This window comes from Nomascus leucogenys, unplaced genomic scaffold (assembly GCF_006542625.1).
Source record: "Nomascus leucogenys isolate Asia unplaced genomic scaffold, Asia_NLE_v1 Super-Scaffold_249, whole genome shotgun sequence".
Lineage (NCBI taxonomy): Eukaryota > Metazoa > Chordata > Mammalia > Primates > Hylobatidae > Nomascus > Nomascus leucogenys.
The window spans coordinates 2,075,648-2,094,100 of NW_022095768.1; the positions used below are offsets into that span (position 1 = coordinate 2,075,648).

The following is an 18,453-nucleotide window of genomic DNA, read 5'->3' on the forward strand; positions in this document are numbered from 1 at the left end:
CTATGGAGGGCTAAGGTTGGGGTAGGGGAGCATGGCTGGAGGGGAGGACAGGCGGGCTGCAGAGGCCAGAACTGGGCAGGCTTCCCCTGTATTCAGCTCCCCACGCACACACACCCAGCACCCACTCACTCACACTCCCAGCCTGGGCAAAAGCCACCCTGGGACAAGAGACACTCCTTCATTCTCCACTCAGGTGGGGGAAAGTGGATTTTGAATAGAGCAAAAGCCAAAATTGCAGCAAATGCATTGAGGTGTGCTCTACTTTAAGAAAACCCATTAAGCAAATATTCTAATCTGGACCCAACTTCCATTTCAAATACACTCATTGAAAAAAGCAAGGAAATAAAAGGCCGCTATTCCAAAAGAGATAGTGAATGGAAACCAATTTATACCCCGACAAACACACTCCTGACCCCACCCCAATCCCCTTCCCTGCTCACTCATCCGGGAATGTCTCCACTGCCATGTAAATGTAATAAGTGTAACCTATGTTAAGGGGAAGAGTAGGATGATGGGAATTGAAGATGGATGACTAGCTAAGGAGCAGAGTCAAGCCCCAGATGGCGCCACAGTACAGGGAAACAAACAGTTCACGGCTGCGCCTGCGCACTCTCTGGAGGCTTCATTCACACCTTAATCCATGTGAGCAGACCCTCTTGCAGTTGCACAGTGCGTGCTCTGCATAGCTGTACCCGGTAGCTCTGAGATAGTCCAATTCACATAGACAAAGGTCACTTCTCCTGACCGCTTCAGATTCTTCAGCTGGGGGTGGAAGTTAGACTCAGGAATTTTCTTAGAAAGATGGAAATGCAACCATAAAAAGAAAAGGAGGAAAAGGAGGAGGAGAAGGCAGTGTGGGGAGAAAATGCAGGACAGAGATGCAATCTGGAATGAAAATTGCCCCTTTCCAGCTTACAGAGGAGTCAGGACTCTCCCCCTCAGTACTATGTCTTGAGGATCCCAACAGCACTGGCAGGTCAGATGGTGGCCCTCCCCATGACCCTGGCCCAGAAAAGACAAAGCCGATAGCCTAGCCTGTGGCTGGAGGGGCTGAAGAAAAGCTGAGCTCTGAGAGGTAAAGTGCCTGGCCAGCCCCCCATTAGCCAAGCCACGCCTGCGTAACCCCAAAGCCCAGGATCCTTCCTGTGGGTGAGTCCACCTCCCCACCCGCATCCCTGGAACACTTCTCCTCTCCCTGTTTCAATCAACAAATCACACACCGAGGCAATTTGCTGGGAACATGCTTCCGGCGCTGCTGACAGCACTCGCCCAAGAAATTGTGTCCCGATGAAGATGTGATTATAATGGTGCATCGGCATGCACAGACACACTGAAAACACTCTTCTTGCCGAGGTGCCTCTTACGCTGCGGAGAGGAAGGGAGGGCATGGATTTAACAGGGGCGATACCTACTAGTGATATGTAGGATTCACAGTATCATTTAACAGGGGTGATACCTACTAGTGTATGTACAGGATTCACATTAACAATTATGGAGAACTGTTCAGGCCCTCAGCTGGTACGGTGTTGGGGCTGCTCCATAGGCACCGGGCATTGCACCCCAGCCCAACACTCACCCACATGCCAGCCTTGCTGTATTGCCTGAGGCTTCCCCACCTCCTTATACCTCTTTATACCTCTGTGTCTTTGCACATGCAGTATCCTCTACCCAGAACACCCTTCCCACTCCCGATCTGCCTAAAAAACCATAGTCTTTCTAGACTCAGCTCAAAGGTGACCACCCCCTCCATAAAGTCTTTTCCGGATGGCACCCCCAATTAGTTGGACCATGCCCTCCTCAGTGCCCCCACTACGCCTGGACATTATGACCCCACTATAGCATTTGCTTGGTTATGTGCATGTCTGTTCTTTTAGACTAAACCCCATGGGTGTAGGAATCATATCTTATTCATCTTCATAGCCCCAATTCCTAGCAGTGTTTCTGGAACAGATTAGGTGCTTAATAAATGTTTACTGGGGCCAGGCGTGGTGGCTTATGCCTGTAATCCCAACCTTTGGGAGGCCAAGGCAGACAGATCATTTGAGGTCAGGAGTTTGAGGCCAGCCTGACCAACATGGTGAAACCCCATCTCTACAAAAATACAAAAATTAGCTGGGCATGGTTTCGGGTGCCTATAATCTCAGCTACTTGGGAGGCTGAGGCAGGAGAATCGCTTGAAGCCGGGAGGCAGAGGTTGCAGTGAGCCAAGATCTTACCATTGCATTCCAGCCTGGGTGACAGAGCAAGGCTCACACTCAAAAAAAATAAAAAAATAAAAAATGTTTATTGGACACATAGAAGATGGATGGGTGGGGGGCATGGGAAGATGGATGGATGGATGGTTGGATGGATGGATGGATGGATGGATGGATGAACAGATGGACAGATAATGGGTGGGTGGGTGGATGGATGGACAGATGGAAACAAAACTGCAGAGGCTCTTATGACATCAAAGCTTAAAGGATTCTCGCACAGTTCCAGAGGCCTATCTAGAGCCAGCAAGGCCCAAGATAAAAGTCGTGTTAGAATGAGTCAAGTTATAGTCTTTCAAAAAAAAATCCTGTTGCTTTTTTGCATAACCAATTCACATTTTCTGCTCTTATCACATTCTCTCCCACTCATAGACATTTTTGCAATGGATATGAGCTTATTATTTTATTCATCACAAACCATGGGTAGTTCACTTTTTAAATTGATTTTTGTTGCTCATCAAAGTTCTATATCAGCTACTACTGCAACTTCGCTTCCAGCCAGCACAACAATCAGCTGTGTGTGATTCCAGGGCAGGAGCAGGACATCCCCAGATTCTGATGGGGTGATTCCCTGTGTGGTCTGATTGTCCAGACGCCAGTCAGGGACACTCCTTCACAAGCGGGCAGGTTGTGGTTACTGTTCTTGTGGGGAAGTCATGCTGAGCACATTCTGTATTTTATATAATACATAATAAGTTTTGTCTGTTCTCTGTGAATATTTAGCAATGTGTGGTTTGATGGTTTCTACATATGAAGCCTCCCAAAATGGAACATTTCCTCTCAGTTCCAATTTCAATCAAATGGCAGTGTTTAGATAAGTTCTAAGACCGTGTCTGTGATTGATTGGTGATGTCTGCCATATGCCCAGGATTGGAGGGAATGGGGAGCAGTCCCCTGGTTTGCCTTATAGAGCACCCACCACCTGTACTACACAAGAAGTTATCTATTCTGAACCTACATGCTGCAGATGAAAATGCTAAGTCTCCTAGGGACGAGAGCTGGTTAATAGCAGAGCCAAGATTAGGATGTCCCCGGACTCCCAATCAGTAACCTTGTGGTCAGACCAACTTGCGTTCGAATCCTGCCTCTGCCACTTCTTAGCAGTGTGGCAAGTGACTGAAGCTTGCTCATCAGTAAAACGGGGATGTGCCGGGCACAGTGGCTCACGCCTGTAATCCCAGCACTTTGGGAGGCCGAGGCAGGCAGATCACAAGGTCAGGAGATGGAGGCCATTCTGGCTAACACGGTGAAACCCTGTCTCTACTAAAAATACAAAAATTAGCCGGGCGTGGTGGCGGGCGCCTGTAGTCCCAGCTACTTGGGAGGCTGAGGCAGGAGAATGGCGTGAACACGGGAGGTGGAGCTTGAGGTGAGCCGAGATCGCGCCACTACACTGCAGCCTGGGCGACAGGGGAGACTCCGTCTCAAAAAAAAAAAAAAAAAAAAAAAAAAAAACGGGGATAATATTTAATTGGCAAGGTTGTTGTGAGAACTAAGCTGTTTGATGCATCTATGCAATATTTCCCATATTGGGGTCTGAAGAACTCATATCCCTATCGCAAAAATCTCTGCAATGGCCTCCAGCCACTCACTCAGTAATTACCTCCGCTTCCTGTGGACCCCACCCTGCTGTGGTATATTCTTTCTTTAGACAAAGCAGTCTCGGGTGGTTGCAAAAAGTATGATCTGCTGGGTTCCAATCCCAGCTAGGCCACCCACTGTCCAATGTGACCAGAGTCATTTAACCTCTCTGGGCTCCAGTCTCACCAGGTATCCAACAGAGACAATCAAAGTTTCAATTCCATAAGGCTGTTATGAGGATGCAATGAGACGGTTCTAGTAAAATGCTTAGAACAGTGCCTGGCACGTAGTAAAGATTCAACAAATATCAGCTATATTTATACCATCAGTTAATCTACAGTCAGTCTTTTGGGCAAGGAGTACCCAGTCTCACAGGGTTATTGTGGGGATTAAAAGAGATGATATTCTTAAATCCCTTTTAATCCACAGACACCAACTGGCAGGTGTTATTGCTCCATCTCTTAACAGTGACTTTTGCTTATTCTTGATCTCATCCTTTCTGCTTTGACCTTCTGGGTTGAACCCTTACTGAAGGCAGAGGCAGGAGAAGGGTGTCTCACTGCTTCTGTGCTGCCTACAAGGACATGTCTCCCCTGAGACCCGTTTGCTGCCTCTGTTACCTGCTGATTGGTGGATTTGATTTTAGTATTTGATTTGATTTCCAAATTGTTCAAAAGGAGCACAATAATAATCATATACAAACACACTTAAATCATGCAGCAGGATGCAATAAAAACATCAAATTGAACATTATGGCTCAAAAAGCAGGCTCTGATTTGCCCTCCATCTGGATGCGCAAGACAGAAATTTGCACTTATAGTGGGAGGTGGGAAAAAGAGGGGAGCTCACAAGGCACAAGGCTAGAGACAGGGGGACCTCGCAGGGCCACCTGATCCTAGAACCTGGGGCCTCTCGGAGCATAGTGCCCTTTACAGATGGGGCACAGAGGCCCAGAAAGGTTGAGTGTCATGCCCAAGATCACACTGGAAATCCTGACCATCGGCTAGTCCTGGACTCAGATGTGATTTGGTGCTAAGCCTACCTCACTGTAGAGCCCATGAGGATCAGCATGGACATTCTGCTCCTGCCTGGCTTCAGCCTGGTTCAGCAGAGTGCAGAACTCAGCTAACACCCACAGAAGGAGCATTTAGGCCAGCCCTAGCCAAAGGGGAATTGTCAATTCCAGTGGTTAGAACCTGAGTTCTGGCTTAGAGGAGGCAGTCTCTTGTACTTATCCTCTGGTCTGGGGCTGGGAGAAAGCAAGATAGGGAAATTCATTCATTCGTTCATTCATTCATTCAACAAGCAAGCATCAAGCACCCACTATGTGTCAAACTCTGAGATCCAGTGAGCAAGAAGACAGATGGGGATGTTCTGAAAGGAGGATGGCAATTAGGACAGGCAAATGGACCAGCCACCATACTGCCACCTTGAATGAAGGACTTTCATAAGTGCTTTCCTAACTTAAAGACTCAGACTCAACAAATGCATGTAAACACTGTGCAAGGTGCATCCATGTCCATTGTCTAATTTAACTCTCAGGAAGTCCTAGGAGTTGCAAATTATTATCTCTGTTTTACAGATAAGGAAACTGAGGCCCAGAGTGACCAAGTCCATGCAGCTCATCAGTTCTTCCCACCACCCCTCAGCTGTGTGGGCAGGAGGAGGAGGGAGAGAACAGGCTCCAGGGCTCTGGAGATGTGCCTCAAGATGGTAGCAGGAGGGGCTTAGGCAAACGGGGGCCCCTTGAGAGCAAGTACCCTGTTTTACTCATCTCTATAGCCCCAGTGTCTGGCCCTGTGCCTGACACATCCTAGGAATTAATGAAGTCTTTATACAATTAGGTTGGACCACTCAGCTGATTGGGCTAACAAAAGCGTTTCTGAGGCCCCCAACAAGGTAACAGCCCAGGGCGCACCCCCACTCCTGTCTCCCACACTCTCAAAGGACACATCCATCAGGTTGAGCACTATCTTGTCAATGATAGAGCCTTGCTGAGCAAGCTGAACACTCCTTTTGACTATGCTGTCTGAAAAACAGATTGCAAAGGAGACTTTTTGCCTCCAATCCCAAGGCAGTTTTTCCCAGAGAGAAGGCTTTCTGCTGGCTCTAAGCCAGGGTCATGCTGGCCTCATCTTGATCGGTTTCTCCAGACAAAGAAAAGGAAGGAAACATGTTCTGACCTAAACGTTTAGACCACCCTAGTCATCTGAGAGTAGCCCATCCACCTACCACCCTCTGTCCGGGATGGCAGTAAGTGAGATGTGTAGACTCAAAGACTTTGAAGACCCTGGAGCTTAGCAACTATCTGGTCCAGACCCCTGATTCAGTGGAGCAGATAAGTTCTGCTGAGAGGTTACAATTCCTGCCCCAATAGTGCTCTTCTCACACCACCACCCACTACATTGCATCGCTGAAACCGTTGTGAAGAAGTGGTCAAAACTGTTGGATGCTAGCTTCCCAGCCAATAATACACTGACAGAGATCCCAGAGAGGAGACTTCATTGGAACCACAGATCATTGGAGTGTGTCTCTTCATGACTGATGCAAAGGCATGGCCAGGTGGGCTCCAGCCATCGCTCACTGCACTCCCTGAGCCAACCTCCTAACTAGGGAGATAGAAGGGCAATACTGACTCACGGTGAGACCATGGCTGCTGTTTATTCACCATCTGTATACATCAGGCACTCTTGGAGATGCTCCATCTTGTTACACAACAAGGCAGAAAAATATCTTAACATCTAGCCTTGGAATTCCTCTTAGGGAGGGAACTTCCTTTCCTTGGGAAAATACTATGATATAGTGAGACTCTGTGGGAAAGGATGTTGCCATGTGCCAAGACTTCAGAATAGGATGAAACTGCTTAGGAACATGTTGATTCTGCTCCTGGAAAAGGGTAAGAGCACATGAGTGAGACAGAAAGGAGGAGGTAAAAGAAAGAGAGGAAAAGATGGGGAGGGAGCAGGATCAGGCAGGTGAAGGAGGAGTAGAATCCTGTCTTCCAGTCAAAGGTTTTGCTTTGCTCTGAGGTAGCCCCCTCCTCCAACTCCCTCTGACATCTTCTGTATGTTCTAATGCCTTGGGTAAGTGGACATTCTATACAACTTAACAAGGGGCAGCGTTTTATGTCAGGTCCTATTATGCAGAACAGAGAGCAGATGTCAGCCAAGGGTAATATCTGGGTTACACATACTTTAACATGTTCAAAAATCACAGCATCCTCTGAAGTAGCCAATACCTCAGGATTGATCTCATGCAGAAGGGAAGGTCAGAGAGGCTCAACCATTCGTCCAATGTCCCCCAGCTAAGGTGGTGTCAGGGCCAAGATTCAAGGCCAGCTTAGTCTTGACCATGGAGCACAGGCTCTTAAATAGTCATTCCCAGCAGAAGACGAGACAGGGTCTCAGACACACGGGTCTTGTGAGGAAAGGGAGGAGGCCAGGCCAGGCTGAAGATCCTGACCTCCGCCTGGGCAGGAACCCTCAGGGATACCCCCAAGCCTAATGGAATTTGGTCCATGTGAGCAAATGTCCAATCCCTGTAGCACCATGGAACAGCCCTGTGAGCACCGTGTCCAATCCCTGCTGCAGAAGGCCTAGTGACTGACATAACAGAAGAGCCAGGTGGGTATCAGGTGAGCCAGGTGGATATCTCTCCCTGTCTCCCTCCTTTTTCCTCTCTCCTCATATATGCTTTCCTGCCCTTTCCAGGAGCAGAAACCACATACTCTTAAGCAGTTTCATCATCTTCTCAGCGTCCACTCACAGCAGCATCTAAGTCAAAGTCTCAGAGTGTGGGCTGCAGACACAAAGGAGAGAAGGGCCCAGGGAGCTTAGCAAGGTCCTAGGAGATTGGCTGGACTCCCCTTAGGGCTGCGAGGGCTGCGGAGAGGGCCTTGGGCAGCTGTGCTTGCTGCAGCGCCACCTACTGGTGTGCCTTGGGATCTTTGGTCTGGGAAAGGCTGGAAAAGTCAATGATTGAAGAACAACATAAGGATGTCCCCAGGCAGGTTAAGGGCAAACATCAGCTTCTCTCTACAAAATGAAAGCGACTGTTGAGGGAAGCTCCAGACAGTGGAACCATGAAAGACATGCACCAGCGTATTTAATCACAAAAGTTCTGCATTCCTTGCTCTGTTCGCAAATTTAAGCAATTATCAAAGCCTCCAGTTGCATAGCACACTGGAGAAAGAGTGGGAGAGGATGAGTTGTCAAGTACATGCGAGAGCATCTCAATCCTAGGTGTCTCTCCTCGATCTCTGGGCTAGCTCATCCACCCTACATCTTCATTATACACTAATGACTCCCTCATTCATGTCTGTAGCCCAGATCTCTCTCCCAGCTCCACCCCGTAGATCCATCTTCCTGGTGACATCTTGACTTGGATGTCTGAACTGGGCAGGAGTCATTATCACAAGAAACTCAACTCAAAATAACTTAAGACAAAAAGGCAGAGATTTGCTGGCCTGTTTAGCCAAATTGTAAAGAGAGCCAAGGTGGAGCTGGGATATTTGTTGAATAAATGAAAGGATAGAAAAAACATGAAGGAGTTTATTAAGAGAAGGGGATGAGAACTAAGTCTTGGTAAGCACCTACTAGCATCTGGGCACTGAACTTATTTAATCAGATAAGGAAACTAAAAGCTGGGGCTGAGGGATGGGGCTGTATAGCTTACCCAAAGTCACACAGCTGTCTCATGAAAGAGTGGAATTCAAGGTTCTGCATGGGTCATTCTGCTATCTCTCATTCTCAAATTAGAATAATAGATTTAAGGTCTATGATTAGACACAGGGACTTAAGAGATCATGGAATTCATCTCATCTAAGTGTATACCCAATGCTTGAATCTCTCTCTCTCCCCATCCCAGCCAAATAGTTGTATAGTTTCTGCTTGAACAGCCCTGGCGATGGAGAACTCACTCCCAAGACAGTGATTTTATTATTGAATTATACCAATAGATTAGAAAGTTCTTCCTTATGTTGAGCCAGAATGTATCCAATGCTGATAATGTGCCTACCACAGTGCCTGCAACAAAAATAAACGTTATCATCATCCCACGTTCCTTATTACAACTATTCTGGTGTCTATCTTTCCCTTGGGATGCCAGAAAACAAATCTAATTCTTCCCTGAGACAGCTCTTCAGATATTTGAAGATGGTGCTTCAGGGTCCTCCTGAGGCTTTGCTTACCCGGATAAACAAATACTCCAACCCACTTTCAGACACTCATTGGTAAGCAAGAGTTGGTGCTGTGCACAAGTAATTTTCCAGCTGCTGTTGTGTGTGAGGCTTCAGAGACGCTGATGGAGCAAATGATGAACCAGCCACAGCAGGGCTGGTGGGGTATCTGAATCATGACCTCTGCAAAAAAAAGGGGTGGGGGGAGTGGCTGACCCTGAACAAACCTTGGCCCATCTCCAGAGCTTCACCAGCTACATTCATTGTCCACCCATTGTAAGAACCCATTTTAGTAGAAGAGAAAGAAACGAGTTTCCCCCAAAGTTAATCTACATCATTTTAGACCCCTAGTCCCTGCCCAAAAGGCATGATTAGTCCTTCCAAAATCCAGATTGTGTGTTCATGGATCCAATATTGAGCAATGTAGGGGATCCAACCAATTCTTTTTTTTTTTTTTTTTTTGCCACCACACCTGGCTAATTTTTTTTTAATTTGGGGTTTGAGGGTACATGTGAAGGTTTGTTACATAGATAAACATGTCACAGGGGTTTGTTGTACATGTTATTACATCACCTAGTTATTAAGCTCAATACCAATAGTTATCTTTTCTGCTCCTCTCCCTCCTCCCACCCTTCTCCCTCCGATTTTAAATCATAGAATATCAACACTTGAATGGGACCTGATGGTGTCTAGCCCCCAATTCCTTCTTATTTACAGATGAGAAACTAAGGTCCAGAGGGGAGCAGTGACTTATTCAAGATCATACAGGAAATCTCTGTGAAAGCCTGTTTAGCTCACAAACTGAAAAGAAAGAGGAACATGACAAAGTAGAGCAAGGCTTCATGGGAAAGGAAGAACAGGGCAGTTAGAGAAAAACAAAAGAAAGGCTGGGCATGATGACTCACACCTGTAACCCCAGTGCTTTAGGAGGCAGAGGCAGGAGGATTGAGACCCTAACAACACTCCATCTCTACCAAAAAAAAAAGTTCAAAAAATTAGCTGGCTGTTGTGGCACATCCCTGTAGTCCTAACCCCTTGGGAGGCTGAGGCGGGAAGATCGCTTGAGTCCAGGAGTTCAAGGCTGCAGTGAGCTATGATCATGGCACTGCACTCCAGCCTGGGCGATAAAGCAAGACTCTGTCTCTAAAACTAACTAATGAAATAAATAAATAAGGTCTGAAAAGTGCTCCATGGAGGGTTTCTCCATCCTTCCCATCAATTTCCTTGACCTATGGGGCATTGTGGCACTGGGTCACTAGCAAGCACAAGTTTAGGATGTGAAATCTGCTGACTCTGCACCTCACAAGGTATGTGATCTTGCACAAGCTACTTAACCTTCCGGAAACTCAGTTTCCTCATCAATAACATGATAATAGGAACATCTACCTAAAAAAAAGCCCTGCAAATATTCAAGTAAGTAAGTATAAAGCCTTTTGGTTTTCAGTAATGGCAGAGAAGCTAATATCAGACTAACTCTCCTGGAAATAGCAATTATAAACTGTGGACAAAATATTTTAAAACTACTATTTGACAGCACTGGAGAAAGACCAAAACCAGGCACAAACTGGAAAGCACACGTTTATTTACCTGACTTCTCCTTTGAGGATTTCAAAGTTCTAAGGGAATACTGGGGATGGAGCTCAACCAGAAATCAGCAGGCATTAAGTTAAGAAACCAGAAATCAGTATTCAGGGTTGCCAGAAAGGCTGAAAATTGGAAGGGAAAATCCTAGAAAAGAGGGACCCACAGAGGGGGAGCCCTCAAATTTTTACACAAATCTAGGTTGAACTTTGAACTGTATGTGGATAGGGAGAGAGTCTAAAAAGCCCAGGGGGATGACAACAGTTGAAAGAGCTGAGCAGTAATTTCAGCTGCTGCCATTGCTTGGGGAGATAGGCTACAATATAAGTCTCATCAAACTAGAAAATCTTGATGAACAACTCAGGCTTTGCATTAAACCCAGAAGTTCCTTAGGAGTTAAGATCACATCCCAAGACCAGGGGCTAAACCCCAGGACTAAAGACAAAACTAAAATATACCTATCTCTAAACAAAGCCTGAAATAATGTCTCCATGAAATCAAAGTAGTTCACCATTAATTTAACCACCTACTAGAATAAAACTCAACAGTATTCAGAGAAAGATAATCTACTCAGAGTCACCAAAAATAGTTATCTGAAATGTTCATTATGTAATAAAAATGACTGTCTCCTAGTATACAATCAAAAACTCCTAGACACATGAAGAAAGAGGGAAAACATGAAAAGAAAAATAAACCACCAGTAGAAGTAGATCTACATATAACCCCAATGTTAGAATTAGAAAACAGCAACTTTACAATAACAATCATAAACATGTTAAATAATTGCAGAAAAAGATGTAAATAATGAGAAACTTTTAGTCAAGATACGGAAACCTTTAAAAAATGAAAGCCCTAGAACTGAAAAACATACCATCTGAAATTTACAAATTGTTGTATGGAATCAATAGAAGATTGGTTACAAAATAATAAATGAATGCCAAACTTGAGCACAGGTTAATAAAAATTATTAAAATAATACATGAAGAGAAAAAAGCCTAATGGAAGGGAATAGAGTGCCAATGACTTGTGAACAGTGTCAAGTACTCCAACATGCATGTAAGTGGTATCCCTGAAAGGAGAGACAGAATAAGGCAGAAATACAGTTGAAGAAATACTGGCTAATATTTTTTCAAATTTGTTCAAAAGCATCATTTCACAGATTCAGGATTCTCAAGAATCCCCAAGCAGGATAGCTACAAAGAAAGCCACACTTAAGCATAATGTAGTTTAAATCCTGAGAAGCAAAGATGGAGAGAAAAGCACAAAGGCAGCTAGAGGGAGAAAAGGGGGCGTAATACCTGCAGGGAACAATAAAAAGAATATGACTGATTCTCATCAGAAACAATGGAGGCCAGAAAACAGAGGAATAACACCTTTGAAATTCTGGAAGAAAACACTTATCAACCTAGAATTATATCTACAGCCAAAATGTTTCAAAAATAATGAAAAAACTAAGACATTGTAGGTTTTTTAAGTTGGTTTTGGGTGTTTGTTTATTTGTTTGTTTGTTTTAGAGGAGTCTCATGCTCTGTCACCCAGGCTGGAGTGCAGTGGCACAATCATAGCTCACTGTAGCCTTGAACTCCTGGGCTCAAGCGATCCTCCCACCTCAGCCTCATGAGTAGCTGAGACTACAGGCGTGCACTACCACACCTGACTATTTTTTTTACTTGCTAGAGATAGGGTATTGTTACAGGATCTCTATGGTGTCGGTTTTTCTGGCTGGAAACCTCTGTGGCCATGGTGACTTTGCCTGAGTTCTTATCCTGCATCCAGGAAGAATGAAGGATGCAGACAAGTGAAGGGAGAAGAAGAAAAAGAAGAAGAAGGAGAAGAAGAGGAGTTTTATTTAGTGTTAGAACAGCTCAGAGAAGTGGGTAGCTCCTCTCTGCAGGCAGCTCACCCCATCGAGGGTTCAGCTCTCAGCAGCGAGGAGGCCCTGGAGGGTAGCTCCTCTCTGCTGGCAAGTCATCTCTGCAGCTCTCAGTGGAGAGGGTACTCCTCTCTGCAGCTGATCATCCCATCATCTCCAGCTATCAGCAGAGAGAGTACTCCTCTCTGCAGCTGGTCGTCCTGTCCCCTTGTCTGTCTAACCTCTTGGTCCTCTGGCCATCCTCTGTTCTGCTCTGGCTGAGCCCAAGGCTTTTATGGGCCTCAGAGGGGAGGAAGTGTGTGCCGATTCATGCATGAGCACCCATGGGTGGGCCTGGAAGGGGCACCCTGAGTCCCAACTACAGTGGGCAAGACTGGCAGTCCATCCCACAGCCTTCAGGCCTTCCCTGGTCTGAAGGTGGGGCCTTACTGGGGACCCGTCCCCTTCCTGCCAGGAATCAATCTGCCTCCTGCTGTCATTCATGGCCCCAACCCTGCTCCAAGTTCAGAGGAGGCTCCAAGAGCACAGAGAGGCCAGGCAGTGGGAGCAGACACCCACCAGCCTGCAGGGATGGGTTGGGGTGGTCCCTTCTGGGGCCACTGAGGGTGCAGGCTGCAGACATGCCCAGGTCCTGCACCTGGGAGGGCAGCTGCAGCTGTACCTGGGAGCTCCCACCTGCCAACTTGGAAGGGGCAGGGCTCCCACTTGTCCCCTGCTCCTGCCTGCTTCCTGGAGTGAGAGGCCCAGGTCTGCAGCTGTGGGTGCCGCAGTTGCAGCTGCACCCCCAGGAAGGCAGATCCTGCCTGTTGGCAGCACCCAGAAGAGCACAGGGAGACTCGGATCCACAGCTGCAGTTTGGGCGGCTGTAGCCCCGCCCAGGAGCTACAGGAGGCCTGGGTCTGCAGCTGTGGGTGCAGTGGCATGGGGAGCTCCAGTCTTAACTCAGAAGGGTCAGGGCTCCCACTGGCTCCATGGAGTGTGCAGCCCCAGCTGCACAGCTGCAGCCAGCATAATAGCAGCAGCCACTGCCATCGATATCACTATGTTGCCTAGGCTGGTCTTGAATTCCTCGCCTAAAGGAATCCTTCTGCCTTGCCTCCCAAAGTGTTGGGATTACAGGCATGAGCCACCATGCCCAGCCCAACATTGTATATTTAAATGAAAACTGAGAAATTTTGCCACAAGTAAACCCATTCTAAAAAAAAAAAAAAAAAAAGTGAAAAGAGATTCTTCAGCCTGATGGGAAATGATATCAAATGGAAAATTCAGATCTGTAAGAAGCATGATGAACAATGAAAATGGTATATATGTGGATAAATATAAAATGTAAGTTTTCTTTCTTCTTTAAAAGTCCACTGGCTGCTTAATGCAAAAATAATATTAACAGTGTGACCAATCACAGTGGCTCATGCCTGTAATCCCAGCACTTGGGAGGCTGAGGCAGGTAGGTCATTTGAGGTCAGGAGTTTGAGACCAGCCTGGCCAACATGTTGGAAGTCTGGCTCTACTAAAAATACAAAAATTAGCTGGGCATGGTGGTGCATCCCTGTAGTCCCAGCTACTCGGGAGTCTGAGGCTGGAGAATTGCTTAAACCCAGGAGACAGAGATTGCAGAGAGCAGAGATCACACCACTGCACTCCAGCCTGGGTAAGACAGTGAGACTTTGTCTCAAAAAAAAAACAAACAGTGTATTATAACACTTATAACAGATGTAGAAGTAAAATATATGACACAGAAGCAATATAAATAGAATTATATGTGAACTGGCATAATATTAATTCAAGGTATATTGTGATGTTAAGGATGAATATTGTAAATCCTAGAGCAACAACTGAGAATAATAATACAAAGAGGTATAAATTGAAACTCAATGGAGAAAACAGAATGAACTACTAAAACAATATTCAATCAACCCAAAAAGAGTCAGAAGAGAGAGAACAAAAGAAGAAATGGGTACAAATAGGAAACAAAGAACAACATGATAACTTCAACCAAACGATATCAAAAATTGCATTAAGTGTAGATAGATCAAACCCTCCAATTAAAAGGCAGAGATTGTCAGACAGGATAAAATACAACACTCAAATAGACAGACCTTAAAAACACATTCAAAAAGAGATGTACCTTATATATATAAAGATTCTGACAGTTAAAAGTAGAAGGATGAAAACAAAATAATAGATGGAAAAAGATAAATAGTCGGAGAATAAAGCTGCCATGTCTGTTATCATGCAAAGTAAACTTTAAAACAAGGACATTTTATGAGATGATTATTCACAATGATGACAGGATCAAGTCATCCGGAAGATGTAGCAATCCTAAATATGTATATGCCTAATAAGTTTCAGAAATACCCAAAGCAAAAATTGAGAAAACTAAACGGAGAAACAGACAAATCCATAGTCATATCAAAACATTTTGATACTCCTCTCTCATAACTGATGAATAAGTAGACGAAAAAGTTAGTAAAGATATAGAAGATCCAAGCAACACTATTAAACAACTAAACCTAATTGCCTTTTGTAAAACAGTACGCCAACAGTTACAGAATGCATATACTTTTCAGGTGCACGTGGAACATTCAACAAGATCGAACATTGATTTGTTTTTCTTGCCCAGTATCATAAAAACATCTCAATAAATGTTAAAGAAATGAAACCATGGGGAGGATGTTTTCTGACCAAAGCATAATGAAATTAGAAATTATTAGCAATAAGGAAAAATAGAATACAAATTACCAATAATCAGGCATGAAAAGACATAACTATAGATCCTACAGACATTAAAAAAGATGAGAATATTACATACAACTTTATGCCCACAAATTCAAAAATCTAAATGAAATGAACAAATTCCTTGGGAAAAAAACACAACTTACCAAAACTAGCACAAGAACAAAAATAGAAAATCTGAATGTCTCTGTATCTATTAAAGCAGTTGAATTCATAATTAAAAATCTTCACACACATACACACAATCACCAGGTCCAGATGGCTTCACTGGCAAATTCTATCAAACATTTAAGTTAGAAATGGTACCAAGTCCATACAAATTCAAAAAATTGAGAAAGAGGAAACGCTTGATAACTAATTTTATGAGATCAGCACACTCCCAATACCAAAACTTGACAAGGAGATTGTGAGAAAACTAAATTAAATACAATATGCCTCATAAACATAGATGCAAAAAAACCTCCACAAGATATTAGCAAATTGAATAGAGCAATATATAAGGAGGGTAATAAATTATGACTAAGTGGAGTTTATCCCAGGAATGTAAGTTGGGTTCAGCTTCTTCAGATCAATCAGTACCATTTACTGTGTTAATAGAATGAAGGAGAAAAATCATGTGATCATCTCAATAGAAGTAAAAAGTATATTTGCCAAAATATATATCATTGATGATAAAAACTCTCAGCAAATGAGAAATAAGACAGAACTTTCTCAATATGGCAAGAACAGCTGAGAAAAATATGTTCCTAATATATTATGGTGTAATAATGAACCCTCCTTCCTAAGATCAGGAACAAGGGAAGATATCCTCTCTCTCCAGTTTTATTCCAACATGATACTGGAGTTTCTACCTAATACAGCAAGGTAAGAAAAAGAAATAAAAATAATAATAAAGACTAGAAAGGAAGAAGTAAAACTCAGCAATAAAAAAGAATGAACTACTGATACGTGCAAAAGCACGAATGAATCTCAAAAACATTATGCTGAGAGAAAGAAGCCAGACACAAAAGAATGCATACTGTCTGATTCTATTTATATACAATACTAACACAGGCAAACCTGGTTTATAACAACAGAAAGCATATTGGGGGTTGCCTGAGGGTTGGCAGGGAGGAAGTGACTGCAAATAGGAAATTCTGGGGGTTCATGGAAATGTTCTATATCTGATTAGGGTAGTTGTTACAAGGGTGTATACACCTGTAAAAATTTATTAAATTGCACATTAAAATGGATGCATTTTATTGTATATAAATTATATCTTCTGAAGTTGATTTTAAAAAATAGATACCATTAAGAAAATGAAAATGTAAGCCACAAACTATAGGCGATATAGACAAAATATTTACAATACATGTATCTGACAAAGGACTTGAATCCAGAATATACCAACAACTCTTACAACCCAAAAGTAAAAGTTAAAAAATAATAATTTTTAATGGACAAAAAACTCAAACAGACATTTCACAAAAGATTATATATGAATGGCCAATAAACACATAAAATTGTGCTCGAAATCATCCATCGGGGAACCACAAATACAAATGAGACGCAACAATCTACCTACAAAAATGGCTAAAATCAAAAAGGTGGACGAAGTCAAGATTTGGCATGGATGTAGAGTAATGAGAATTCTCAGACACTACTGGTGGAAATATAAAATAAAAGAACCACTTTGGATAACAGTTGGGCAGTTTCTTATAAAGTTGTGCCTATACCTATCTTATGAACCAGCTGTTCCACTGCTAGCCATTTACTCAAGAGAAATTAAAACATATGTCCACAAAATGACTTATGTATAAATATTCACAGGAGTTTTTTCACGATTACCAAAAACTGGAAACAATCCAAATGACCTTCATCAAGTGAATGGATAAGCAAATTGTAGTGCAGTCATACATAATGCTGGAAAACTATTCAGTAATTAAAAGGAAAGAACTCCTGGTGCAAACAACCATGTAGATGAACCTCAAAGACATTATGTTGAGTGAAAGAAGCTAGATGCAAAAGAGCACATAGTGTAAGCTTTCATTTATATGAAGTTTGAGAACAGGCAAAGCGAACCTATGGTGAGAGAATTCATAACCGTGATTACCCAGGTAGGTTGGGGACTGATTGCACAGGGACAGAAACGAACTTTCTAGGGTGATTTAAAATGTCCTCTATCTTGGTTGGTGTGCTGGTTACATGGGCGAACACATTTGTTAGAATATAGTGAATAGTGCACTTAATATTTGTACGTTTTATTGTGTCTTTATTCTTTAATCTTGAAAAATGGATATAAAGGACTCAACACCTAGAAAATGCTCAACAACCATTAGTTCCCTCATCCTTCACCCTTCCCACTAGGCAAGTACCATAGATGCTAGGAGAGCATTTATGATCACTGGACCTCTGAAAATAGGAGTGTAATTTTCTTCAAAGGGAAAAGGTGCCATCTACAGCATGACTTGGAAAGTCTCTCTAGTCCAGGCCCAGGACTATAAATAACAAGGACAGTGCCTAGAGCCATTTCATTCTGAATCTTCCTCTGGGTTTTGTCCTCCAGGTCTAGGTCTGGGATTCCAATGTCTCAAACCAAGAGGGTGGAATTTAGTTGGGTCTTTCCAAGAGATGCAAGATGACAAAATGTGGGAGTGGGAAGACATGGTGGGGGTAAGAGACTCTGAGGAGAACCGCATTTATGGGAAGATTATAAAAGGTAAGTTAGGGTGGGGCGTGATGGTGTGCACCTGTAGTCCCAGCTACTAGAGAGGCCGAGACAGGAGGATCGCTTGAGCCAGGAGTTCAAAACCAGCCTGGGCAACATAGTGAAACTTTGTCTCTAAGAAAAAAAATAATAATAAGGTAAGGTAAGAAAACTAGTATTGGAGCCAGATGTTGAAGGTCTATAAAGCTAATGGTACTTAAATGCTCAATAGTTGTTTGTTGATTGAGTAAGTAAATGAATGAGTTCCTGAGTCTGTTGAGGCTGACTGCCACCCCCTCCTTCCTGTCTTGCAGCTCACATATCTGCCCCCACCGTGGGGTGAGTGCCGATCCTCAGAGATGGGCCTCGACTTTTTTCCTGTTTACAGTATCACCGCCTGCAGGATTGACTGTGAGACCCGCTACATTGTGGAAAATTGCAACTGCCGCATGGTTCACATGCCAGGTCAGTGCCAGGGCAGGGTGGCCACAGGGCCCCTGGGATCTGCCTGGGACCCGGCCTTGCATTTCTCATCCTAATGGGAAACACTTCACCCACTTCGCTGGGATCC

General features: G+C 44.0%; 1 protein-coding gene across 2 annotated transcripts in view; it reads left to right on the plus strand.

Moving 5' to 3' along the window:
- The window catches only part of ASIC2 (acid sensing ion channel subunit 2), a 1,082,573-nt gene that overhangs the window by 1,048,962 nt on the left and 15,158 nt on the right, over positions 1 to 18,453 (plus strand). For both annotated transcript variants that reach the window (XM_030807900.1, XM_030807899.1), the window contains exon 4: positions 18,197 to 18,347. In XM_030807900.1, coding sequence (XP_030663760.1) covers positions 18,197 to 18,347 — 151 coding nt within the window. The remainder of the gene's footprint in view (positions 1 to 18,196; positions 18,348 to 18,453) is intronic.